This window comes from Labrus bergylta, chromosome 17, assembly GCF_963930695.1.
Source record: "Labrus bergylta chromosome 17, fLabBer1.1, whole genome shotgun sequence".
Lineage (NCBI taxonomy): Eukaryota > Metazoa > Chordata > Actinopteri > Labriformes > Labridae > Labrus > Labrus bergylta.
The window spans coordinates 6,350,991-6,377,033 of NC_089211.1; the positions used below are offsets into that span (position 1 = coordinate 6,350,991).

At 40.2% G+C, this 26,043-nt stretch overlaps 2 protein-coding genes across 3 annotated transcripts; both read right to left on the reverse strand.

The window, feature by feature from the left end:
• Positions 1-227: 227 nt before the first annotated feature.
• Positions 228-8,887, reverse strand: LOC109988515 (uncharacterized). 2 transcript variants are annotated; one of them, XM_065965729.1, is made up of 8 exons: positions 8,766-8,887; positions 6,912-7,031; positions 5,279-5,653; positions 5,032-5,145; positions 4,112-4,693; positions 3,776-3,850; positions 3,474-3,590; positions 228-3,319 (listed from the first exon to the last, which is right to left on the reverse strand). In XM_065965729.1, exons 1-8 carry the CDS (start codon positions 8,845-8,847, stop codon positions 2,703-2,705), a joined length of 2,082 nt encoding a protein of 693 aa, XP_065821801.1. In that variant the 5' UTR covers positions 8,848-8,887; the 3' UTR covers positions 228-2,702. The 2 variants fall into 2 exon arrangements, with proteins under 2 accessions (XP_065821801.1, XP_020495682.2); XM_020640026.3 differs by lacking the exon at positions 3,776-3,850.
• A 1,025-nt stretch (positions 8,888-9,912) lies between these two features.
• Positions 9,913-24,354, reverse strand: mfsd14ba (major facilitator superfamily domain containing 14Ba). The gene is made up of 12 exons (XM_020627094.2): positions 24,040-24,354; positions 20,489-20,587; positions 19,434-19,496; positions 19,208-19,335; positions 18,705-18,819; positions 17,289-17,507; positions 16,771-16,884; positions 16,230-16,301; positions 15,750-15,862; positions 15,481-15,578; positions 14,552-14,715; positions 9,913-13,683 (listed from the first exon to the last, which is right to left on the reverse strand). Exons 1-12 carry the CDS (start codon positions 24,112-24,114, stop codon positions 13,405-13,407), a joined length of 1,539 nt encoding a protein of 512 aa, XP_020482750.1. The 5' UTR covers positions 24,115-24,354; the 3' UTR covers positions 9,913-13,404.
• Positions 24,355-26,043: the final 1,689 nt, after the last annotated feature.

Here is a 26,043-nt window from a genome sequence, read left to right on the forward strand (position 1 = left end):
CCAAGGACACATCGGACATGTTGCTGCAGGAGCTGGGGGTCGAACCCCCGACCTTCCGGTTGGCGACCAACTCGACCAACTGAGCCACAGCCGCTCGTGTTTTTTTTTGTTTATTAACTGTTTGTCCTGACTCTGTGGAGTTCATTGTTATTGCAAGATTCTGGATTTTCTTCTTCTATTTTTGTTGTCATTATTTAAAAGACAAAATAAAAACATCCCCAGACACGTTCTGCTCGTTCTTATATTTTATGCAGTAAATAAAACTTATAAAGTCAAAAGTGCACGTATAAAGTCAAAAGGTGAAAAAAAAACAACATCCTGCATATTTACAGCGAAACAAAAACAGTAGATTTGATTTGGATAAGGCACTTTAAAGGTAGATCCAAAGCGTGCGAACACTGACTACAGGTGGCGATTCAACATTCTTATGTAAATGTGCAAAATAAAAACAGATAAAGAAAACAGACATAACAGCAGCTGTTATAGTGCTCACAAATATAAGATTTGCTTTGAAAGGTTTTGATTCTTCAAAACTTAAACACTGAATAAGAGCAGAAACATTAAAACATCATTAAAGTCCTAACATGCATAGATTTTCAAGGATGACAACTAGCAGGCTTTAAATGTTTGTACAGCTGAGTGAGAAGCTTAATGCACGTTTTTTGTAACATAAATGTAAAAAGAGGTAACAATGCTTTAAAATAGAAAATCCCATGAACATCATAACATGTTAAATATTAAAAGATGGCCTTAAAATGTTCTGTTTCATCACAATTTGACAGATCTGTTTCAGTTCAGACTGACAAAAAAAGATCCTCCAATGTGACATTTACAGAGTTGTATTGGTGACAACATAGAGGCAAGAGTCAGAGAAGTCTATAAGACTGGCCTTTTGTAAATTTTAGCTTCAGAAAAACAATCAGAAAGAGAAAAGTCTTAAAGTTTGAACACTTTGATCTCGACACAACCATAGAAGAGGATGTTGAGGACTTTGTCGATTGTGATAAATCACTCAACATAATTAAAAATAACAAAGAAAGCAGCGTCCAAACATACCGGAACAGAATTAGAGAACTTGAGATCCTCTGATCACTCTTCTTTTGGCATCGACCACAGATAAAAAAGAAGAACCCTTAATGACAGGACATGCTAAGAGGCTAATTTTAGCCTTTTTTAGTGTTCTTGGAAGATTCTTCACTTAAAGATCCTGTGAGGAACTTTTGGTTTGTGTTGTGTTTGGCGCCCCCCTGTGGACAGGTAGGTCTTATCTCTTTGCTGTTGTGGTCCTATGCATGCTAAAGTAGAGTTTTGTATCACTCGTTGGGATCTCTGCCATCATAGAAAACGTTCTAAAAAAGGCGGTTTCTTCAGCATGCTGTAAACCACTTCATCTGACACCTCCCTGCAGCAGCTGTTTACGTCATGACAATAACAAAATAGAAAACATGAAACAGCTTCCTGATGGTCTCATTTGAGTTTTTCAGGTCAAAAAGAAACATCAGAATCAGTTTCAGACCAGCTAAGACATCATCAGAGGGGCTTTAAATTAGTGACATAATGTAAGATAATAAATATGCATTATTTTGTTTATAGATATATTCCCTACTGAGATGTGATTGGCTGTGAAATCCAAACAAATATAAACTTTGAACAAGGACTTTCACGTCAACAGGAGCTGAAGTCTCCTGTATTCATGTTGTGAAAAACTTCACAATAAAATAATTTTGTAGTGTTTTCCGAAATAATGAATGGAAACTTTTATACCCTATATACGTAATGGACTCAATGTATCCCACAATGCATTGTGAAAAGTAGTGTATAACCAATAGTCACTGACCAGACACAGGTTGCAGAGTCCAGATGATGATGCCGTTATCTACATTGTTATTAATGTATTTTATTCCCTCTTTTTACCTACTTTTACAATTCAACTGTTTCTATTTTCAAGGTTTTATTGTGTTTTTTCATCTTTCTTGATTTTGAATGTTTCCTTTTTTGCCTATATTGGAGATTTCCATCATGCATAAACCTCCAAAATATTTCTGGGAGTGCTGCATGTGTGAATGCAAACAGCTAATTTCTTCACCCTGACTGTACCTGCAATTTTTCCAGGCAAAATTTCTGCGTGCTGTTCGCTGAGCTGATGTGTGATTGCAGCAGGAACAGTCAGGAAAATTCCCCTCCAGAGGGGGTAAGGGTGATGATGTTTACATCATGCAACCAGTGCGGTTTTTGTGGACGTAAAGAGGCTGCTGCGAACTCTTCTCTACCCACCTGAATTTCTTTGCCACTCATTTGTTTATACTGATACACGTATCAAAGATATAAAACCAAAACTTGTTATCACAGCATCTGATGCTGGTGTTTCGTCCTCATCTTCCATGTCGACCTTTTATCTCATGTCTTTCCTCCTGAGAACCCACCTCCCTACCATCCAACAGGGAAAGTCTCCCGCTCTGAGGTGGGAATGTGAAGAGGCAAGTCAGGAAGACCTCAGGGACTGTCCTGGAATATTGCAGACATTTTCAGGAGTTTGTTTGAAAACGAGTTCAAAAGCACTTTAAATGACCTCTGTGTTACCAGTGAGCTACATAAATAAAGCTTAGATCTCAGACAGGTTTCTAAAAAGGTTCAGTTTGGAATGAAATGACACTTGAGAAAAGTGTACTGTAGTATTTGTTGTAAAGCAAAGGGAATGAAGGTTAGAGTGAACTCTCCTCTGACACGCTGTGGATCGTCTCGATTATCTTCTTCTTCAGTTTCTTCACTTTGTCCGGCGGCGTCTCGTTCAAACACTCCTCCACGTACTTCAGGAAGCCGGCATGTGGTGACGCTGTCTGCCTTTGACACAACGTCCTCATGAAGTCCAGAACGTCGCTGGACATAGCCGGGGGGCGTCGGCTCGCTCGCTTGCGTCCCGACGCTCTGCTGTCAGTTCGAGAGGAAGGGGAGGTGCAGGGGGAGGAGGAGGGGGAGGAGCGCTGAGAGTCCGGGGGAGTAGGTGAGGGCGGGGCTTCGAGGTTCTGTGATGTGACGTTCAGTTTGGCTTCAGATTGGGTGGCGCTGTGGTAATGTAACGGTGGGGGCAGGGCCTGGCTGTCCAGGTGGAGGAGGCGGGGCTCCTGAGGTTCGATGTAGTGCAGCTCTTCAGGTCGTTCGTCCTCGTCGCAGGAGTCGCAGAGGAACATCAGGTTGTGGTAGTGTTTCCACTTCGGGAGGTAAAAGTCCTCGGAGCCGCACGTTTTGTTGGAGCTCACCGCCTTGTGTTCCCGCTGGAAGGTGGTCCGCAAGTTCCTGAACTTTGTCTTTATGTCTTCCACTGAAAAAGTAAGAAGTACACAAAATGTTAGCGGCAACACACATCAAATGTTACAGAGATGATTTAGACATTGCACAGATTGTTTGCTCTGGTGCCAGCTTGTATCAGTTTCCTCGTGTAGAAGAGACTTGAACACAGACAGCCTCGGTGTTACCTGAGAACGGGACAGGCTCATTCTCAGACAGGATTCTGCTCAGCATTTTCAGCAGGCCCTGCCTCTGCAGTCTGTTCCTGTAGCTCTCTGACCTGTGGTTCCATAGACAGCTGTGCTCTACATGAAACAGACAACATGATTTAAATTAGACTTATCATTTCATTCAGGTCTCTCTAAAGCTTCTCTAGCCGAGTCATCCTCTGATGACCTAGGGCCTCATAGAACATCTTCAAGGGGAGAACCCTGACACACTTGCTGAAGACATTTATCTTAGTAGTGCCGTATATGGAAGAGAAACATACCTCTAACTTTAGCTTTATCTTTAGGATAAATACCAGGCCTATAGGGTTGTCTGGCAGAACTGGCTCTGCAAGACACTGGAGCACACGTGTTGTTAAAGGAAAATATTATGAAAAATCCACTTTTACAGTGTTTTTGAACATATATTAAGGTAACCTACTGACCCACAAAATGTGAAATAAACCCATCCAGTCCTTTGTTAGTGGTCTGTATAAATCTTACAACGCAGAAGTTTCGCATTTGCTCTCCTTGTGATGTCACAGTGGGATTCTGGTAAAAGAAATACCACACCAGTAGAGATAAAATGATCAACAGCATCAAGAAAACAGGACACCCACCAGAGTAAAATGAAATGAGATGCTGAACTTTCGCTTCAGTCCACTGGCAGCGGGAGTCGGCGCTCAGTCTGCTGTCAGGATGAGCTGAGCCGGATGTGGAGAAGTTTACAGTAAAGGTGTCTGAGGGAGGTTTAACGTCCGGGAATGAAGAGGGTGGAGATGTGGGGCGTGTGGGAGTGGACATTTGGTCTGCTAGTTTGGGAATGTCTGGACACTCAGGGAGGAAGATTTGGTACACAGCACTGGGGTTGGTTTTGGCATCGTTGGAGGGGGCGGAGGGGCTGTTAAACTTGACGATGTTGTTGTTGTTGTTGGTGGTGGTGTGGGTGGAGCTGGAGGAGAAGCTGCTCAGAGTCGATGAAGGGGTTTGGTTTCCATGTTCCAGGTCCTCCTGTGGCGTCAGTATCTGCAGGTCGTCCTGATTGTTGTCTTCATCGCACGACTCGCAGAGGAAGAGCAGCTGCTGGTAGTGTTTCCATTTGGACACGTAGAGATTGTCGGACACCCTGCTCGCCTGCACCGCCTTGTACTCGCGGTGAAAAACTGTCCGGAGGTTCTTGAACTTGCTCTTTATGTCTTCAACTGTTAATCAAAAGAAAAAAAACATACTTACATCTCTTACTTTGTTTTCTCAATTTATTTACTGCTGTTTGTCCCGATCAAGGATCAAGTTTTTATTCCAAATGTCTAAAAAACATCACGCAAAGGATCCATACATATAAAGACATTTTAAAAGAGTATTATGCCTTTTAAACATCTTTAGGCTGTCACATCAGCTCTCTTTAAAGACAACAGATTCTAAGTTCTAACCTACAGTCATAGCATCCCAGGATGTTCAAATATTCCTGATACTGTTCTGTCCCCTCAAGTGGGGATTAAACCCCTCACAATCAAAACAAGCAGGAGCAGGTGATATTCACCTGAGAAAGGCAGTGTGTGGTCCGACAGCTGGCCCCTCAGAGACTCCAGCAGCCTGGATCTGAGCTGACGGTTGTTGTGGTTTTCAGACTTTTTGTTCCAGAGACAACCATGGTCTGTGAACGACAACACAAAACAACCCCAAACAAATCCATCATAGAACGAATTCAAACTGTTGTCATTTTTTTCTCCTTGTATGAATCCCTCTGAGGTAATACAAACGATATGTGGAATAAGGGTTCTGCTTACCACAGTAAAAAGCTATGAGTGCACGCTCCCTCTCTTCAGTCCAGAAACATTTCACCATCATGTTGGAGGGGATGCAGGAGGACAAGGAGGAGGGGGACGTCTCCTGGTTGGGGAGGAAGGAGATAATAAGTCCTGGGGGGTTAGGGACAGACTGGATCTCCTCCTGTGGAGCCATCGGTGGTGGTGAAAGTGGTGGCAGCTCGTCTTGGCCGTCCTCCTGGTCCCAGGAGGCCTGCAGGAACATGAGCTGCTGGTAGTGTTTCCACTGTGGCACGAATACGTCGTCCGACCTGCACACCTCACTTGCTTTCACCATTTTGTACTGCCGCTGGAAGGTGGTGCGCAGGTTTCGGAACTTGTTCTTGATGTCTTCAACTATAAAGAAAAACAAAATGAGTATAGGATTTCTATTTTCCCTTACCCCCCACCACAGCAGGAAAGATTCAAGGATTCAAGCCTGACGTGTTTGAGACATTTCGCTGATGGATGGGCAGGGGAGTCTAATTAACTCCTCCAACTACTACAATAACTACAATTAACACAAATCCATGATTCAATTGAAGTTTTTAATTTACAACTTTGTTTAAACACTGGCTCTTTGCAAGTGAATTTATTTCATCCCACAAAACTTTTTCCACTACTATAATATTCAGAAAATGCTCCATTTAATAAGAAATGAAACGTAATAAACTGTTTACATGCTCTGCTTTGTTGCTGTTTGTTTGCGTCTGTGTTCTGCTTACTGTAAACAACAACGTACTGATTTAAACAATTTGATCTTACCGATAATTAATTTCTGCAGCAGACCCCCAAAATAGACACATTTTTGCCTTTTTACAGATACAAATAGATTGCTCCTTAAAAATTCACTAAAAATTGTGGTGGCAGTAGCTCAATCTGTAGGGACCTGACCCTGACTCAGACCAGGTCTGGAAGTTGGTCTGGAAGCTGGAGAGGGGACTTTAACTTCCTGAGCACAACTTAGGTGACCTCTAACAAGGCACCTAACACCCCTTCCCAGCTCAGGAGCGCTCGCTGTGTGCAGCCCCCTCACCTGGACATCTCTCCATCAGTGCATGTCCATAGGATCCTGTGTGTGCATGTGTGTACAGCTTGTTTCAACAACAGAGTGTGAAATCGAATGAATCCCCTCACTAGATTAATAATGTATATCTTCTGCCTGCTTTGAAGAAGCAATTTTTTCCCTCTACTTGTCAAGAGTCTCCCCTTTGTGCGGCTGAAGATGTTGCCATGAGTTTTATTTGTGTTTTTTTTTTTTTTTTTATATGTTTGCCGAACTGTAAATAATTCTTGTAAAATTATTACCATGTTGCACCAACTGAGATATGTAAATATAAATGTGTAAAATATTGAATACAATAACTGTTTGAATAAAGATGTTCAAAAAAATAATGTATATCTTCTTCTTAAATATTTAAAACTCATATCAAGTGTGTCATTCTGTCATAGCCTTAGTTATAACCATAAATTATTTTGTGTTTATGAATAAAATAACTGGAAAAGAGAAAAGGTCAAATTATATATTCAAAACAACTGAGAAATATATCCTCAGAGCATATTCATACATGCAAGTTAAAATGTTAAAACAGATTTTAGGTAAGGAGTACCTTACCTGAGAACTGAACTGGAGGAGGGTGAGCTGACAGAAGGATCCTCAGGTGTTCCAGAGTTTTCCATCGCAGTTGTCGGTTCCTGTAGCTCTCGGACTTGTGGTTCCACAAACAGCTGTGCTCTGGGAAATGGGAAAAAAAACAATAAACATGTCAGTTACAATATTCTTTAAAATTTAAAACAAGAGCCCAGAAAGGACGAGACTGTTACATCACACCTCAGACCAGGAGTGTGTCAGATAACGTTCAGTTGCAGAAGCCGAGTCTATAGCTCTTTAAAGTTAGAGCCTGTAGGAGCGAGGAGGCTTTGGTTAGATAATTAATCATATAAATCAATAAAACATGTGATAATGTACAGAGGAATGTACAGTACTTACTGTATTCAAATTAAATTAAGCAGTGTGTGTTTTGCAGGCCAATAACGATATGTATTCTTTACATAACTTACCTTAACTGTCTTAAAGAGGAAGAAGCATTGAGCGTCTTAATTGCACAAATTAATAAAGTAGTAAATTAATACAAATATAGAGTATGTTGGTTTTTGTACCTCATTAAGGTCTGTTCTGACTTTAAAAATCAATGCACTTGTCTCTTATTCTCACCTTAGATGCTTAATTTACATCTCAACCACTGATTGCACCTGTTTCTAATTGATTTTGATGTTAATATTACTTATTCATTGTATCTTTGTTTTAACTGATCATTTGCCTTTTACGTCATATTTGTTATAATTCGTTTATCTTGCATTTTATTATTTATCTGCCGGATGTCATTGTAAATAAGGGCTTAGCTCTGAGTGATTTTTGAGTCTAAATAAAATAAAATAATACTACTAATAATAATAATAAGTCATGGGTAATAACATGTGATAAATGTATCCTTAAATGGGACTAAATAAAGAGCCGTTCAGGGCCGACACTTATTGCTGAGCTCAACTATCATTTTCTCAGAAGATAGCCAGAATCACATCTCAGATGAAGATCCTTTAATTTTTATTAATTGGTTTTAAAAATACAGAAGAGGTAGAAACCAAGCACTCAAAGCAAGAAATATGTAAAACCGAGGAAGGAAATACTTAAATAAACTACTACACTGTAATAAAGGACATAATGATGGTTGGGTAAATCATTTAAAACGCTGTTAAAACGGAATATGTTGATCTATAACCTTTAGTCTGCAGACTGAGACAGATTAGGACTTAAATTATTGTTTGTGTTTTTGATTTTTCTTGTCATTACCTTTTATTCAGGTGAGACATACAAACATGTGAACCAAACGTACATAATGAGTATAATATTTATGTGTAATTATTGAAAGGTGTTTGGGCAATATTGATCATTTTGGTTGTGCTTTTTGGACTCTGATCATTTTTATTAAGTTACTTATTAGTGTGTGTTTGTTTTCAGATCTATTTTAACACAAGGAGCCATAAGGTGAATTCAGGTTAAAGACTCCAGGTAGTTTCTAAAGGTGAATTTAAGACTCCAGGTAGTTTCTAAAGGTGAATTTAAGACTCCAGGTAGTTTCTTGTTGCAGACGAGATTAAAATGTCAGGACTGTTTATCAACCAAACTATAGCCACAAATTTGACAAATAAAGTCCATAAACTTCGTCAATTTAATTCATTTATAGACAAACATGCAGTAAATGATCATTATATGTCTTTTAATGTATTTTTAATTCTTCTGGAGTTGCTGGTCGCCATTGCTGTTAACCGTCGATATTGCTCGTTGCTAACGGCCGTTGATATTATCGAGCAACGGTTGCCGGAAAATGTTGCCGCTTCCGACAACACATCGACCAAAAGAGCAACTTTGGTAGGATAAAAAGTTGCTGTAGTGGAGGGTCTAACTTACTGGAGAAAAAGGCAATGAGCGCCCTCTCTTTCTCCTCCGTCCAGTACCGCTCCGGTATGAAGCCAAACGGAGACGCCTCCATGTTTGTTGTTGCTGCTCGTCCCTTCCTGAAGCAGCGAGGTCACATGACCCACGAGGCGGGCTCTGATTGGACGATTATCAGAACTGTTCGTACAGTTGCCCTGTAGAGGTCGCTGTTGATTAGTGTTCATCTGCATACCGAGGGAGCCGTTGCCCAAATATAAAAAGATTTGAAAGATGAATATTGATAGTTAATATCTGATTATTACAGCTCTGAATCTGTGCATCATTCCAACATTACACTTTGGTTCTCAAGTTTAAGCTCATAATATGTTTAAGGTTAAGTTGAATGTGTTCACTTTATCAGATCTAAAGTTGGAGGAGACGAAGAAAATCAGAGAAAATTAAATTTTTATTAAGTTAATCTAAATAAAACTCACACGGTTGAACGAATAACATAGCCTACACATTTTAAATATAACATATGATATTATGAAGAAAATGTGTTTTTATGAAATAAGTCAACAAACACAACCCTTAATTGGAAAATATCAATTTCGTGCGATATTATTTTTCATAGTCCAATATTATAGGAACAGTTGTTTATTAAGATATATTTATCAATCACTGCCTTATCAGTTCTGCTTCAGTATCATTATGGGTATGACAAGTAGAATAATAAATACTTTGTGACCGGAGTGCATTGCTTTATTCAATTCAATTAAAAAAAACGTTATTTCTCCCCAGTGGGCAATTCAAAGGCACAGAGCAGTGAAAAGTATACATAGTGTAACTCATGTAACTTTTCTGTCTCCTACTGCCCATGTGTGTGTGTGTGTGTATGTATGTGAGCATATGTATGCGTATGGTTAGGTTCAATATATGCTCTTATACATACTCTGAATTATTACTTAATCTATTCTGCATTACTTTACCGCCCTTAAAGGCCCAGAGAATGGGCCCTTCCAGGTTTTGATTTAATCAACGTACGCCCATTCAATCAGTACTGTAAGTATAAAGTTCACCTTGATATTCTTAATTAATTCTTCGATGTTTCCCAGGAGGATGTGGGGAACAACAATGCCCAACTGGAATTATTCTTAAAAAAAAGCACACATCATTCAGATTTCAAGTGCTGTTTTTGTTTTTAATTTCCAATAACCAACATCTGGCTCGTACAACTTCCAGACAAGACAACAGACAGCGTGTATTTACAGTGAATCCCATGTACATTTAATATCTTCACATGTACAGACATCCAATGCATGTACAATATTTACACCGCTGAGTCAGCCTCACAGGTGAGAGTAAAATCAAATGCAGTGCTCATATGTACACTAATATCCTACTCGTTAGATGGGTTTTTGGAATAGTTACTTCTACAAACATCATATTGGGACTATAGAAACCTGGATTAACACTCATCCTGGTTTATGCACACCTAGATAAAAGGGTTTGGGTTATTTAAAAAAAAAGAAGCTGGTATATCAGAGAAATAAAAGTCAATCTTAATGCAATGTTAACAGCAGTGAAAACAGGGGGTTTGTAGTTATGTCTATGAAAAGAAACTTAAGTGTCTAACTGATACAAAAAAAAGCAAAAACAGTTGAGAAAAATGCAAATATCTTGATCTGATCTAGCACCTTTAAATCCGTATAAAAAGAGTAGATGATCATCATGTTTGAAAAAAATGACAAAATACAGAAAAAAAGCGATTTCCCGGATACTAATGTGCATGTAAACATACTCAGAAAAAAGAGGGACGTAATTGTTTGTATGAACGAAGAAGAATAAAAACAAAACAAAGATCGATGCTCTTATTTGTTGAGTTGCAAAAACAGATCGTAGAGTCCCGAGTGAGTCCGGACTGAGTAAGTGCCGTTGAGCTTCACTGCACTGAAATCTGAAGGGACAACCGATCACACTGAACGAGCCGACCCACGCTTCACTTACAATATATACAAACCAATAGATCATTCTCATGTACATGTACATTTTAAGGTCATAAAGCATATCACTCTGTACACTCTGTGTCCGTTATATACTCTTAAAGTCTTCAGCATTTCTACTCTAAAGCTCTCATTAAATATCTCTCTAATGCTTCAAGTATAAGTTCATTCAAAGAAAAATACTGCTGGCAGCGAGAAAAACAAAAAACTGCAACATGTGTGGAAGAAAATCAAACATCTGATTTTCTTTAGATCGTTTTAAAATAATAAAAGTGATTGCCTGATGTTACAGAGAAAAGAAACAATAAATGAACAGGCGCCAGGTAGTCTAGTGGTTAGTGTGCGCGCCCCATGTACAGAAACTATAGTCCTCTAAGCAGGCAGCCCGGGTTCAAGTCCAACCTGTGGCTCCTTTTCTGCATGTTGTTACCCACTCTCTCTCTCTCTGATTTCTGACTCCACTCACTGTCCTCTCTCTAAAATAAAGCACAAAAAGCCGCAAAATAAACCTTTGGAAAAAACAAGAGATGAAGCTCGTTGAAGGCACACTGACCCAGGGAAATCAAAGCTCGAAACATTTCGGTTTTGGAGAACGATAATGGTGCAATGCTGCCATCTAGTGGCATTTACTAACACACATTCTGGATGACACCAGTAAAAGCCGAGCAGTCTTGCATATTCTTTTCTGAAGAAAGTAAGACTTGCTCCACGTTTGGTTGTACAATTTGGGAGGATTTAAGAGGCTAAGATGCTACATTTGACGAGCTCAAGCTGTGTTCAAACCAAAGACTGTAAATTAAGATGCGACAGTAGACGAGAGAATATTTAACGAAAACCAACAACAGTCACTGAACTTTCCTTAATATTAACGTGTTTCGGACTGATCTTAGGGATCTTTGATGTCTTATTGGTGAGTAAAATGGCGCCTCAGTTCTTGGAAGGGGCGTGGCATCAATTCCACAGTTAGTACAGCGGAAGGAAACAAATGTGCACTCTTCATACTGATATACAGTCTTTTTTTTTTCAATCTGGAGAAAAAAATCTTGCATAATTCAGATCCCAGCACTTCTTCACATCTTTGTACATCTATACTTCAGGCCACACACACACACGCACACACACGCACGCACACACTGATCAACTTTGGTCTCTACACGTCTAAGTGTTACCGAATCTATCATGGGGAATCTGGAGCAAACAAAGAAGTTGCAGACCAAATTTTGAGTCATTTTGAGAATCCATTGTTGATCTGAATCTTAAATATATATATTTTAAATTATTATATTAAAAATGTATTAAAGTGCAACTTATAGTTTAATCAGCAACACAATTGGTGATGTTTAAAGAGTATATATATCGAGATAATGCCAGGAGAAAACATGTTTCTGAAATAAGAAAGCATCATCTGAGTATCGCTAGAAATAAAAACACATTTTTACACGCTTGACAAAGAGTTGCAGCTCTGAGGTTTCCCCGCTACCAGCAGCCAGCAGCACTTTCATAAAGTGACTTTGATATCAAAAATAAAACATAGGTGAAGGAGAAATCCAGGTTGAAAGGGATGTTGAAACACACTGATCTGAGGTAGAGTGACAAACAGGGACACGGACCGGTGAAATAAGGAAAGTTACACTGAAACTGAGGCGTTTGGTTATTAAACTGAACCTCTTCATCATTCTTGGGGTTTCTCATCTCAAGATTTGTATAATATATACAATATATATATATATAAATTATATATATATATATATATCTTTTTAGGGCCTTTTTTGGCTAAAATATTTCCCTGGGTGAAATTTGAGAAAAGAAAAAAAAACTTGGCAATTAAAGTTAAGATGAAACGGTCTTCAAACTGATATTTGGACATGAAGGAGTTCATGTTGCCGACTCATCTCTTAGCTTTTAACATTCATACCTGGTCAGCATCAATAGCAGGTAAGATACTGTACACTTAAAAAAATAAAAATCCCCTAACCCAACCAAATAAAACCAGTAACAAAAAAAGTTCTTCAACACACAAAAAATATAAACATTGATGTTTTGGCTGCTGTAAATACTTTGCAGACGTATTTCTTTTTGTACAATGAACAATAAGAAATCATTAAAATACAGCTTCAAATGATACAGCTGAAGGTAAAAATACCTTGTTAGTTTATCACAAAAACAATCAAAGACTTCAAGCTTAAAGATGAGCAGTAATCCTTCCATTAAAGCCTCAAAAATACTTCTCTCTCCCTTCACAGGGGATTTGATTCGGGTGAGTCCCAAAAGTGGGCGTATCCCAAAAATGGGCGTATCCATTCCTTAAAATAGCAGATGATCCCTCTGCTTGTTAATCAATCGATGGTCTCAATTTAACTGTCTCGTCTCGGTTGGCCCCAACTTTTCAATCCAAAAACTGTCAAATCAACCAAAGACATCATGTGGGCAGCTCATACGCCCTTGCAAAAGAAACATCCTCATTGGTCGGTCAAGGATGTTGATACCTCCGTTAGTAGGAAGTAATATTTCCTTCTCACAAAGAGAATGCAATTGGAGCTTCTTGCGGTCAATCTTCAGACAACAAAAGAACACTTAGTCCCGCCTTGGAAATGTGTAACTGGTTCTTTGCCCTTAAACCAAGTGTCAATCAATTAAGCTCCACCCTGTGTGTCAATTCTAGCTGTCAATCAAACAATACTGTCCTGCAGGAGTGGCTCAAAGTCCTCGTCGCTGGCAGTGGGAGGAGTCTCTTCATCGCTGCCTGGTAGAGGTGTGTTGATGTGGACACCGGCCAGCGAGGACATTGACTCTTTGCTGTTGCTGTCTGGGCGGGGCTTATCGCTGAGGGATAGATGGGAGGAAGAGGCGGAGCAGGCGGGTTTCTCAGGGATGAAGAGAGCGACGAGGAAGGCGACGACCACAGTGCACGCCCCCAACAGGAAAGGCGGGCCAGGGATGAGGGCTCGCTGAGAGAGACACAAAGAAGGAAACATTTTTCAATTCGTTGTCCTTTATCAGAATAGTAATAGTAATGAGTCTTGAATATTTTGATGAAGTTATTCTGAACACCTGTCACTATTTTCACCTGGTTTGATTCTTAAAAAGCGACTCAGGAACAGGAGAGCAGATGTTCACATTTTCCCAAGCAAAGTCTCCCAGTGACCTTATAGCTAATGAGGCAGGAGGTGATTTTTCCTTTCCAGATTCTGCTCATGCAAATCTGCAAAATAATTTGTCTAAGTGGGCGGCTGGAGGATTATCTGTGTGTGCAGGTGGATCTGGATGAATTCAGAGCTGATCCACACATCACTGTTTAAAATACTGGCTTCTATTTTCCCACACAAGCTGCTCTGTGTCTGGCTGTTTGTCGATACGTCTGCCTAAGATGAAGCGCTCATATGAAAGCCTCAGGTTGGTTCTCCATCTATGTGAAAGGTATAAACAGGTTTGTTCCTGGGCGAATAACTTCTAAGGCCATTGACATTGCTTAATTTAAAATTGTCTGCATGCTAATGATGTCATTTTGTCTGCAGAATGTGGCTACATTAGCAAAATGTGGTAAATGTGGATATGCATTGCTCCTGTCGATATGCCAGTTTAAGCTGACACAGCCCACATACATGTTTATCATAATTAAGATAAAAATATTGAAGAAGCTATCTGTTCACTGTGCTTGTTTACATCCAGGCAGTAGAGCAGGCAGAGCAGGATTAACACATAGATATATTAGTAATTTGTTCATTGGACCAGTAACTCTGGTGCTAGGGAGGGTGTTGACATTAAACCGTGTAGTGACTGACACGGATACTCCTTAATGTTGAATGTTTTCTGTACCTCAGTGGGACTGTGAATAGGCAGGGGGTCGATGCTGAAGTCTCCCTGGATGGGGTCCATGGCGTTTAGTTCCACGTTAAAGAGGAAGAAAACAAATCCATACAGAGCTGGACCCAGACCGTTGCACAGGCCTCTGATCCCTGTTATCATCCCCTGGACCACACCTGCAGGAGGAGAAGAAGAGGGGGGTCAGCTTTATTGATCAGACTGGTTATCGCTGACACAATGAACACTTTATCTACTGATAAATTTAGCCAGAGCAGGATGTCTTTCACTGCTTCAGTAACACAGACTGCTATCCAGAAAATCCATAGCAACACACTGACCTATTGATCTGAGGAGGAGGATGAGAGAGACAAAGAAGAGAAGAAGGGCGAGGCGAAGAGAATGAGAAGAAAATGAGAGGAATAAAAGGAATGAGGGAGAAGAAGGAGAGGAGAGGAAAGAGGAGGAGGAGAAGAGGGTAGGATATAGGAGGATAAGTACGGAGAGGAGAGAGAAAGAGAGAGAGAAAGGAATCAGCGATCAGGAGAGAGATGAGCACAGGGGAAGAGAAAGGAGGAGAGATCATGGAGGAGGAAAAGGGAGGAGAGGAGTGACTAAAGAGGAGGGTGAGAGGAGGACAGAAGAAAGAAGATAAAGAAAGTAGAGGAGAGACTAAAGAGCAATGTCAGAGGAAGAAAGGAGATATGAGAATGAATAGTGTAGATGCAAGCAGAAAAAAGGGGGAGAGGAGGATAGGAAAATATAAGAGAGAGAGAACAGGAGAGGAGAGCAAGACAAGAGGGATGAGAGGAAGGAGAGGAACATAAGTTAAGGAGAGTATGAGAGCAAAGGAGAAAAAAAAAGAGGAACAGGGGAGGAGAGAAAGACACGCTGAGATGATGGGTAGAAGCCAGGAGAGTAAAGAGGATGTTTTCTTTTGTCACCTTGTTTGTCAGGATCAGCGGACTGTGACACAAGCGCAGAGACGGCCGGGAAGGTGATGGAGGACATCGCTGCTACAGCACCTGCTGCCCACATCATCCTGTAAACACACAAACACACACATACAAGGTTAGAGATGTCAGATCTCAGAATGATATCTCCTCTTCAACCACACCCTGACTACCCTGCATGTATATAATGATTAAATTGTTTTTATTTTTCCTTTTGCTTCGTCAAAACAAAATCAGAAAAAAACAAACAAAAATCTCACCATGGCTCGGATCCGAAGCCGTACCAGGCCAGCTGAAGGATCTGGAAACCCAAACCCAACAGAACTGTGTTTTTATTTCCCAGAGTCCTCATCAGCAGAGTGAGGAACAGAGTCTGAAGAAACAGAGAGAGAGAGGGAGGGGGTTATTAATGATGCTCTTACTTTGTATAATTCATAACTTATTCATTTCTTTAATTCAATCTGCTTCCAGTGTAACTATATCTGATTATTTGGGTCAATCTCAACATTTTACACCGAGCCAAATACTGTATTCAGCCCTGATTTACATTTAAAGTGTGAAGCCTAAGACAGATGTTGATGAGCATGCTCATATGGTCACATGTAAGCCTCTTTGAAGTTTGAAGAGACGAGAGTCAAGACTGTAGGAGGAAAGTTTGTGTGTGTGTGTGTGTGTGTGTGTGTGTGTGTGTGTGTGTGTGTGTGTGTGTGTGTGTGTGTGTGTGTGTGTGTGTGTGTTACCTGTGCTATGATGGATAGAATCCCCACCACTCCGATAAACACAGCGAGGGTTGTTGAGGAGAAATGAATGACCTGGAGGACAAACAGAATTTATTATCACTGTGTCACTTTCTAAGAGTGTAACCTAACACACAAGGAATAAAACTTACTAAACAAAACAATGTTTAAAATGTCAGATCCTTCGCTTTTTATTCGATCAGAATAAAGCAATATGTCTGCTGTTGATCAGCATGTTTGTTCGATAACAAAAAGGTCATCGTGCTTCAGCAGGGTACGGGACAACTGGGCCTAGTATGAGTGGACCCTAAAGACCTCAAAACTTTAGGGGAAAAAAAACAACCTATATAAATATATATATATATATATATATATATATCATGGTTATAACTTCCTCTCTTAGTATGTCATTTTGTTTTATTATTATTTGTCGTACATATTACTCCACGTTTTTCAATGAGCCTCCTTGTATAATCGGAGTGACAATAAACGTCTAGAATCTGGAGCAGGAAAACGCAGCAGTGGTCGGCTGTGTGTGGCTCACCTGTCTCAGGTAGAGGAAGAAGCTGGAGTACTGTCCGGCCTCGGGCAGGTACGACAGGAACACAGTGATGCAGATCAGCAAGACAGTTGGATCCTGACCGACCTTCCTCAGGGACTGAAGGAGAGAGAGAGAGAGAGAGAGACAGAGAGAGAGAGAGAGAGAGAGTGAGAGAGAGAAGAAGACAAAGTACAACTGTCAGATGATGAGTAAGCCTTAAGTTAAAGCCTGAGAGGTAAAGGGTTAAAGTCTGTTAAATACATCAGAATCTCATTTGACTATTTTGTTATAATTATTCTATTCAAACGATTCAATTCTTAAAAAATGTCACTGTGTTGAAGAACACTGCGGTGCCTTCGCCCACGTCTCCACTCTACATACTGTGTCCAGAAACAGAGAGTAGGATAAATCATTGAGAAATAAAAGACTACATTTAACTACAAGAAGAAAAAAAACCTGCTAAGAGCTCATCATTAAACCAACGAGACAAATACATCAGGTTTTTTTTATTGGGTACTGACAGTGAAAGGGTCGGCCTGCTCCCAGGAGATGGGCGCCCCCCAAGTGTTGAGCCTCATCTTGTCGGGCAGGGACTCGGGTACGGCCAGCAGGATGAAGCAGATGTCGGCAAGAGCGATCAGCGTGGCCAGCAGAACCACCAGGTTGTCTCCGTACCAGGCGGACAGGTACGCCCCGATCGCTGGGCTCGTCACCAGGCTGGCTGCGAAAGTAGCAGACACCTAGAGAGGCAAAAAGAACAACTTTAGAGGATGACACTTGTTGCAACAAGATAGAAAAAGGTATAAAAAGAAGATGATCCTAACTTTCTGTAGCCGTTTTCCTAATGAGTTTATAGTGTCCATATCTAGTTAACAACGAGCCTCATTCAGCTTCATTAGCCTTTAAAAAGAAGAAGTACGGAGGAGCGGATGATGTGATATAAAACTCTGATCAAATCATTAAGCCCTCTGTTTATGTGGGGACGTGGCTCATGTTCACCGCGCTGTGTTTCTAAAACCTCTTAAAGACTGTTGGTTGATCACGCTATGACCCGTGCTGTCTCACCCTCCTCCTCCGTCTGTCAGACCAATGACCTTTTTTTTTAAATATTAAAGTGTGTAGACTAATGAAATGCTAGTTTTATGTCTGCATATAAAGAACGCCTTCATGCTAAAATCTCCAGTTCAGAATCACCACAGCCCTTTTATCGGCACCTGGCACTAATACTTTCTTCTTCTTTTGTTATATAATGGCGGCTAGCAAACAGCCTTCAGATGCCTTACAGCCGCAGACTGGTGCTTTTAAAACAGTAGAACAATATATATTTGGATAAAGATTTTGATTTCTCTATAAATTAAGGACCATGCTAACTTTTGAAAAATCAAAACCGAACCCTAATGTTCTTTTTGTGAACTACAGACCTTTTTAGAGTCATGGTCCTTTAAGAAGGATCACTTTGACTTGTGTTTGACAAGTCAAACTCAGGTCCAAAATGACAAGGATCACTTAATCCTTATTATGTAAGATAGTAATAAAACCCAACACAAAGCTTGTTGTGTCCTCAGATACTTCCTCTTCTAAGCTGATGTTTGATTGTCAATCTCTCCTCCACGGCTGCACCGTCTGTCATTCAACACCTCCGTCTGTCGTCTGTCTGATGATCTGAGGTCACTCTGATGTTATGTAACTGCCTAGCTGACTCCTTTAGAGTCATCCTTTATTTACACACATCAAAAGATGTGCACAACTGGCAGCCCTTAAAAAGTGAGTCTGTCTTTTTTTAAAGACACATTTTTGATAAGATCGCCACCTCGTCATGAAAAAAGACGAGAAATGTGTCAATGAAAACTCTGATATTAATATATGAGAATCTACCCTGTTATGCTCCAGTGTTGTGTACTGATGATGTATGTATTCTGTTTGGCAGGAGAACTCACCAGACCGTACGCCGTACTCCTCTCTCTCTCGTCCGTCACATCAGCGACGTAGGCGAAGATGACTGAGAAGGTGACGGAGAAAGCTCCGGACATGGAGATCATGGCGAAGTACCACCTGCAGGACGAGCAGAGAAACACTTTCAGATGATTCACTTTCATCAACACAAAAAGAACTTCCTGCATCTCTAACATGTGAAGTGGAATTATCTGTTTGATGCCTTTCAGAGGATCAGGCTAGCTTTTGATTTAAAAAGTGATCATCACATTTTTATTAAGGAAAATAATTTCTTTGCAGAAACTATGAAAGCAATTGACAGCATGAGGAGCTTCACTCTTGTTAAAAAAAGTGAATGCTGCTGAGAAATAGTCACATTAATCTGATGTAGAAGATTTTAACCAGCCTGCCCCGAGCTGAACGTTCACCTTTCCGATGATTTTAACCTCGTCTGAAGTTTACTTCTCTTAACTCATGTACCAGAATCAGAAGAAACAGAGATTCCTACCAGGGGCTGAGCCTCATCAGGGGGATCGGAGCGCAGGTGAAGAAGACAGTGACCAATAGGAACGTCCTCCTGCCCCACACGTCCGACAACGCACCAATCAGAGGTGCTGACATGAACGACAGCAGACCCTGGACAGGAAGAGGTGGGGTCAGTGACATATTAAATCCACACTGATGATCTTTTTTTGTCATGTGTATAATATGAGTCTAAAAGCTGAAGATGTTACCTTCACGCCCTGAATGAGTCCGTTAATCAGGAACGTGTGCTGAGGGAATGTTTCATGTAAAACCTACAAAGAAAGGAACAAACATGTCAACAGAATTCACAGAAAACAGGTCAACAGCCTTCATTTATGTGGCCAGATTCAAAATAGCTTCTTAGTTATTACAATGCAGCTCTCACTCCATAAAACTCTGTGTGAATCAAAAATACACTAAATATTGATTCTGTTCCTCCGAAGTCAAACACTTCTCCTGCTCCACAGAAACCATCATAAATATCTTTCTCCTCATGTTTGATGTACACATTTCTTGCACTTCAAGGTTTACATTATAGTGCTGCTGGGCAATTAATCAAGTTTCAATTTTTGATTAATATTTCGTCTTCCCACAATAATGGAAACAAGATCATCAATATTAGACAATCATTGTGCCGCATGCCTTGTTGCACTGACTTTTGACGTGTCCTGCAGAGTGTTTGGATAAATACTTGCGATGCAGATGTTGAGAAATCAACGAGTGATCATGTTTAAAAATCGTGATCTCAACATCAATTAAAATAATCGGGATCATGATTTCTGTCATAATCGAGCAGCCCTAGTTTACAAAACATGGCTTCATCCACAAAATACCAAATTTGTTTTTCCTCAACATTAACTGATCTAGCTTGATACTCAGTAACACACAAACTATCTTTATGCACAAGATGCAAAATACCAACTTTGTCAAACAAATGAAAAATCCACCTTGTTTAACAAAAGGCCTTTTTAACCCGACGAGTTAGAAACTTTCTTTCTGGCTCAAACCATCTATCAATCCATTTTGCACCAAGAAGGAGCTCATTAAAAAATATATATCCAGCCAACTATTTTTAAATCAATTTCCAAAAGTCTAAAGTTTCTGTTTGTGTTCATAAATTATGAACAATCACATGTTCAGTGACATATTGTTTCACAGATTGGACCCGTGTGATGTCAGAGCTAATCCTTAAGTATGAAATCAATCAGGATGTCGACGCACACATGTGACACACATCTTGTCATCAGCACACAGCGTTACTCACAGTGAGCATGGGCGTGGTGAGTAATCCCCAGGAGAAGAACTCCAAGAAGATGACCACCACGGCGTGATACACACTGGGTCTGCCGATCCCCTGCTGTAGCTGAAACACACAAAACAACACACATTTTACAATCACAGTTATTTTTAAAACACCTCTGAGAATCACATCCCATGAGTTCAAACCACAAATCTAAGTGGACATTTGGGCCAACCCTGACTTAATTCCTTCGATGCTCCTGAAATATAGATTCTTGGGAATAAAAGTAAACGTTCTTTTCCAAGACCTTTGATTTGATCTTTAACATTTTGGGTCAAATGTCATTACTTCATCATTTCATCCTATAAAACATAGTTCTTCGAATTTGTGTTTTAATCAGCGCTGAACTCTTGAGGTTATTTTAAATGGTCACTCATGTCATTTGAGGATATTCCCTTCACTTATTCCTACAATATTGCAATCCCAAAAATGAGACGCATGGCACAAAATAAATACTGTCCCAGCCACGCAGAGGAAATAAATGTAAAACAGCTTAATCTATCCATCCATTATCTATTCCACATTTCCCATTAGGGGGCTGGAGCTGAGCCAACATTACATTACCATCCTCTGGTAATGTTATGTAGTTAAAATCTCTTTTTGTGGGTTCTGACCCAAATCACAACACTCAGAGGCTCGTCAATAAACGGCTCGTGGTGAGCCGAAAAAAGTTCTTCTCTGGTGTTGTAGACTCAAATCAAAGCTCAACACTGTGGATTTTAATAATGCACCACTGTCTCCACTTTGTAAAACAAGCTAACGAGCTCTGTTGAGGGAAAAAAGCGAGTGACAGAGCCTTTAAGAGCCCCCGTTTAAGAGCGTCCGTCGACGCGAGTGACAGAGAAGTAACAAACAAAGCACAATCATTTGAACCCCAGAGACACAGGTGAGGGTTTGGTGTGGTCTAATCAAAAGCTTTTAACTGGAGCACCAGTGAAGTGACATTAAGTGATTGTTAGCCTACTGACACGGATACAAAGGATTGAGTCGGTAAAATGGACCATTTTCTATCTTTAGCTTGAATAATAACAGGTGATTATTTATACTGGAGCAGATTTAGACCACTTAGATAATCACTTATTCTCTTCTGTGTTATTAAGTTTAGGTCAGCAGTTGAGAGTCAGAGTGAAAGTAGAAGAAGATCATTACAGGAATAGTTTCATTATTATCAGGGTTCTGTGTCGTTTTCATTCATTTATTTTTTCTGATTATTTGATTTAATTCTTCATCCAAAGAAGCACATATTTCCCTTAAACCCCTCTATTTCAGCCCTGCTCAGAACAGGCTGTTTCTGTGCCTGTACCTTTAAATATGTAAATGAGCTGTGTCTGACCACGCCCCCTCTCTGGAAGGGCTTGGGTGTACTCAGGCTTTCTCGCTCCATGTCCTATTGTTTACGGTGAGATGGCAGACTCAGAGGGCAGAACAAACACCTAGCTGTGGGAGTGTCACCCACCTGGGGGAGGGGTTACTGCCCTTTGTGATGTCATGAAGGGAAAATCTCCAAACAGCCTGTTTGAGCACACATTTTCTGAAAAGTGGAGCAGGGAAAAGATGGAGAGGATGGACTTCTCTCATATCATAGTGAGGTGATAGGCAAGGTTGATAAAGCTCTTTCCAAAACGAGGGTGATGGCTTTCACCCCTGAACGTGGAGTTGGCCTGCTTTCTGTTGGCCACGCAGGTGCCAAACACCGGCGGTCAGGTTGGTCTAATGTGCTGTAGCTTGCAGTGTAGGTACAAGCAGTAAACGTACACACTACGTCCTGCAGTGAGTGTGAGCTTCTGGGGGCAATGAGCCCAGGAGGACTCCACCTTTAACACATACAAAAGTAACTCCAGGGCCAATACGTGGATCAGTTCTTCATTTCATGTTGAATTTAACAAGGCTTGTTGCTCAAACATCTGAAATGTTGCAAGGTGTGTATGCAAACACTGAGGAGGCACCACTGCTACTAATACTTGTTTGAAGTGCAGAAAAAAAGCAGTTTAATCATCAAAGAACAATGAAAACTGTCCTTTAGGGAGCGCTGGTAGACGAGTGGTTAGTACGTGCACCGGAGGCTAGTCTATCAAGCGGACGGCCGGGGTTTGAATCCGACCCGTGGCTCCTTTCCTGCATGTCATTCCCCACTCTCTCTCCCTGATTCCTGACTCTATCCACTGTCATATCTCTACAAGAAAAGCATAAAAAGCCCAAAAAATAACTGTCCTATACTTTCCGGTAGATAAAACTGTCCTATACTGAAGTTTTGACATTTGTGGCATTTAATCTGTACGATAACTTACTTTGTTGACCAAGTGATTTATTAAAAAAGGACTGCATGTTTCGGCTCTATTTGATGCACGACAAGGGACGGAGCGTTTGTTTACATTCTGTTTACTTTATTTCCATTGATGTTGTTGGTATCTTCTTTTTCATCCACCTTTGTCACCTACAGCTGTTTGAAGAGCTGCTGCAGCAAACTATCATCTATCTGTCAGCCATTTGTCATCACACTATATTCAGTAAAATGTTAAACAAATTGTGAACAATTCTCATCAGAATTTCCCGGATCCCAGAGCGTTTTCTTCATGTGATGTTTTATCTGAGTAAAGCACAAATAGAAGTCCAGTCATTTTCATTCATTCAGCTCAAAATGATGAAATGGGACTCCATGCTGTAAAAACAGTCTGCCTTTTTGGAGATAGAGGTGATTTAAACAGCACGTTTTTGTTGCCCTGGTGTGTTATATGCAGGAGAAAACAGCATCCACACTGTATTCTAGCTCTGTTTGGTTTGATGACAACACTGTAAATGTGTTTATGTCTCAGCAGGGCTGTTAAAATGGACGCTGGCTGAGGCTGTGCGGTGTTGAATCTGCAGTCCTCGCCTGGCCTCGGTTTACTGAGCTGTTATTATGTAACAGATAATGGATCCATCCCGACCGAGCGAGCGAGCGACCACATCATCCTCATCCTCCTCCTCCTCATCATCATCCTCACACTAAGCCGAGCTGACTGAGGGGCCACATCCAACCTGCTGTGTGCTGTCTCCATTACAACACACATTCATCCACATCCAACTAAAACAGCCATTTTAGACTGCAGCTCTTCTCCTCTGGCTCATTTTTATTCGTTTTAACACCGTAAATAATATTTTATTCCTTTGGATTTGACATAAAGATGATAGGACTTGTTATTACAGAGCAATGTTTCCCCCGTCATCTCAGTTTATCTGGTAATATTTTTTTAAACGTAAAATCATCATAAATTTGGTTTGTTTTCAGCATACCTGAGAGTCATAATGTGGAACACGTCATGTGTTTTAAATTGCAGTTATGTCATCAATAACTGAAATAAATGAGCTCATATTAATAGTAGAAATGCAGGTGTAGCTATAATAATTAAATAAAATATGAAGGGCTCTAAAACACTGAGAACAACATCTAATCGACTGGATTAATGTAGGATAATAATTAATAAATTAAAAATGAATTAATTGAATGAAATAAAAATGGCGGGTCATCCACCCACCGCAGCTCCGTCCTTCATGACGATCTTCTTCACCAGCACCACCCGGCCGGTTCCCGCCGGCGGCTCCCCCGGCATCTCTTCACACCTGCCGCGGGTCACGAAGCAACCATGCCGCGTAGATATCCGCGGTTCTCCGGGTGCTTCCAGGATGAATCCGTATTTAGCCCCGAAAAGGCTAAAAAAAAAAACAAGCTACCGGATAACGACACTTCTAACCGTGATGAGATACCGTCCACAATGTCTGCCGTTAGATCCTCAGGTCAGCCAGACAGTCCGCAGCTCGGTGAAGATCCACGGTCAGCGTCAAGCTACGAACAACTAGGAAAGTGTTTCCGGTTTGGCACCTTTTCAACTTAAAAGTCTAACTCGTACAAATACGCATCACTCACTGCCCAAACACTATTCTTTTTCACTGGACCAGTTACCATGGTAGCAGGAGCTAAAATGACAAAACAGTTGTAGTGTAGTCCTTATTTTAAAATTACCTTTTTAATTCACTTTCTATTGATTTAGCATAGCCTATGTGTGTTTTTTTTAAATGTGTTTTGTTTATCTAGGCCTATAGGCTACTTTATTTTTCAGACACAAGGCAAAAATCAAGTACTTAAAAAGAGCAGCAATACACTCTTTGTGTATAAAGGAAGATGTTCCAATACAAATACAAAAGGCAAATGAAAAGCTGAAAAAGACATTGAAAATAATAGTTCAGCTTTATAATCCATAAAGGGAGGTTTGCTTTGCAAAACAATAAAACATAGAATATAGGCTCACAGACTAAGCTACAAGAAACATTACAATACATTAATACAAGAATAGGACTATAGGAATGACTGACAGTAAAACTGTCCAATCATAAGTCATCAGCTGTGAAGGATAAAATACCTCATACTGCATCATACACTTTTGAAATGTAGTTGAATGATGGCTAATTGACAAATAAAGGAATCTAACAAAACAAAGAAGGAAAACGTGGACATAATAAAAGCAGAGAAGGCTACCTTATAATTGGGATGCCTAATTGCCCAGCTTGACTAAAGGTAACGTTCACTGCTTCTAATCAGCACAGAGACTTGTTTTAGAAAGGCTATTTGTTTTGTTTTGTTTTGGATTTCCACAGATGGGCCTACAATGTTCATAAAACAACATATGCAACAAGATCTCAAACTTACAGGCTACATGCCTGAGCTTATAATGTTTTTTCAAACAGTAATTGTTAAAGAGAAAGACATAAAGACATTAAAGGAACAACAGCTCAAGATAATTTTACAGGTGTTATGCCCTATTCATTTGCATCTGAATATGCTATACGCTATGCTATATATTAAACTTAAAAAAAATACCAATTCGAGATTTTGAAAATAATATCAATTAGTCAATTGTAGTTCTTTTTATACTCTGCTTTATTGGCATATTAATGATCCAAGTTAAAGAAATGACTACCTGACATTACAAGTTATCTTTTTTTTTCCTCCTCTGGCGAGATCATCACATTTATTTTGAAGCCAGGTTTCTCTACTTCCGGTTCCACCGGCATAAATTGACGTTTACATTTAGGTTCGGTTCCGTTCACAGCAGAAATTAAAGAACTGAACCAGGTCTTTGACTGATTGACCGGGTCAGACCGGTAGCCTACAGACAACTGTCAAGAACCGGGACTGTTAGCACGAAGAAGGTGGGAACCCGAGAGCTCGGCTCGTTAACATAAACACGGAAGATAACAGGAGCATCAAACCGAAAGTAAGATGCTGCCTTCACAATAAAACAATAGACAAAATACATATTTTAGGCCGTGTTTAATTTATATGCCATTTAAAATCACAAACCCTTTAAAACAGCTAAAAATACGTTTACTCCACCAGGTAGCCTAAATTTAATTTACCCTCAGAATCAGTTAACCATTTTTCATCGTGTGGATTTTATTTCTAAAAGGAAGTTCCGGTTGCTCTGTCAGTGGCAAACGGAGGTGAAAACACGGGATGGATCACGTGTCGGTAGCTGTGGTTT

Coding starts and splice junctions, on each gene's coding strand:
- mfsd14ba (XM_020627094.2), bottom strand. CDS start 24,114: ATGCCGGGGGAGCCGCCGGCGGGAACCGGCCGGGTGGTGCTGGTGAAG. Junction 17,508..18,704: donor GGAGTACGGCGTACGGTCTG/GTGAGTTCTCCT, acceptor TTGCCTCTCTAG/GTGTCTGCTACTTTCGCAGC. Junction 15,863..16,229: donor TTCTATCCATCATAGCACAG/GTAACACACACA, acceptor CTGTTTCTTCAG/ACTCTGTTCCTCACTCTGCT.
- LOC109988515 (XM_065965729.1), bottom strand. CDS start 8,847: ATGGAGGCGTCTCCGTTTGGCTTCATACCGGAGCGGTACTGGACGGAG. Junction 3,851..4,111: donor TCTCATTTCATTTTACTCTG/GTGGGTGTCCTG, acceptor CGTGTGCTCCAG/TGTCTTGCAGAGCCAGTTCT. Junction 3,320..3,473: donor TGAGCCTGTCCCGTTCTCAG/GTAACACCGAGG, acceptor TTACTTTTTCAG/TGGAAGACATAAAGACAAAG.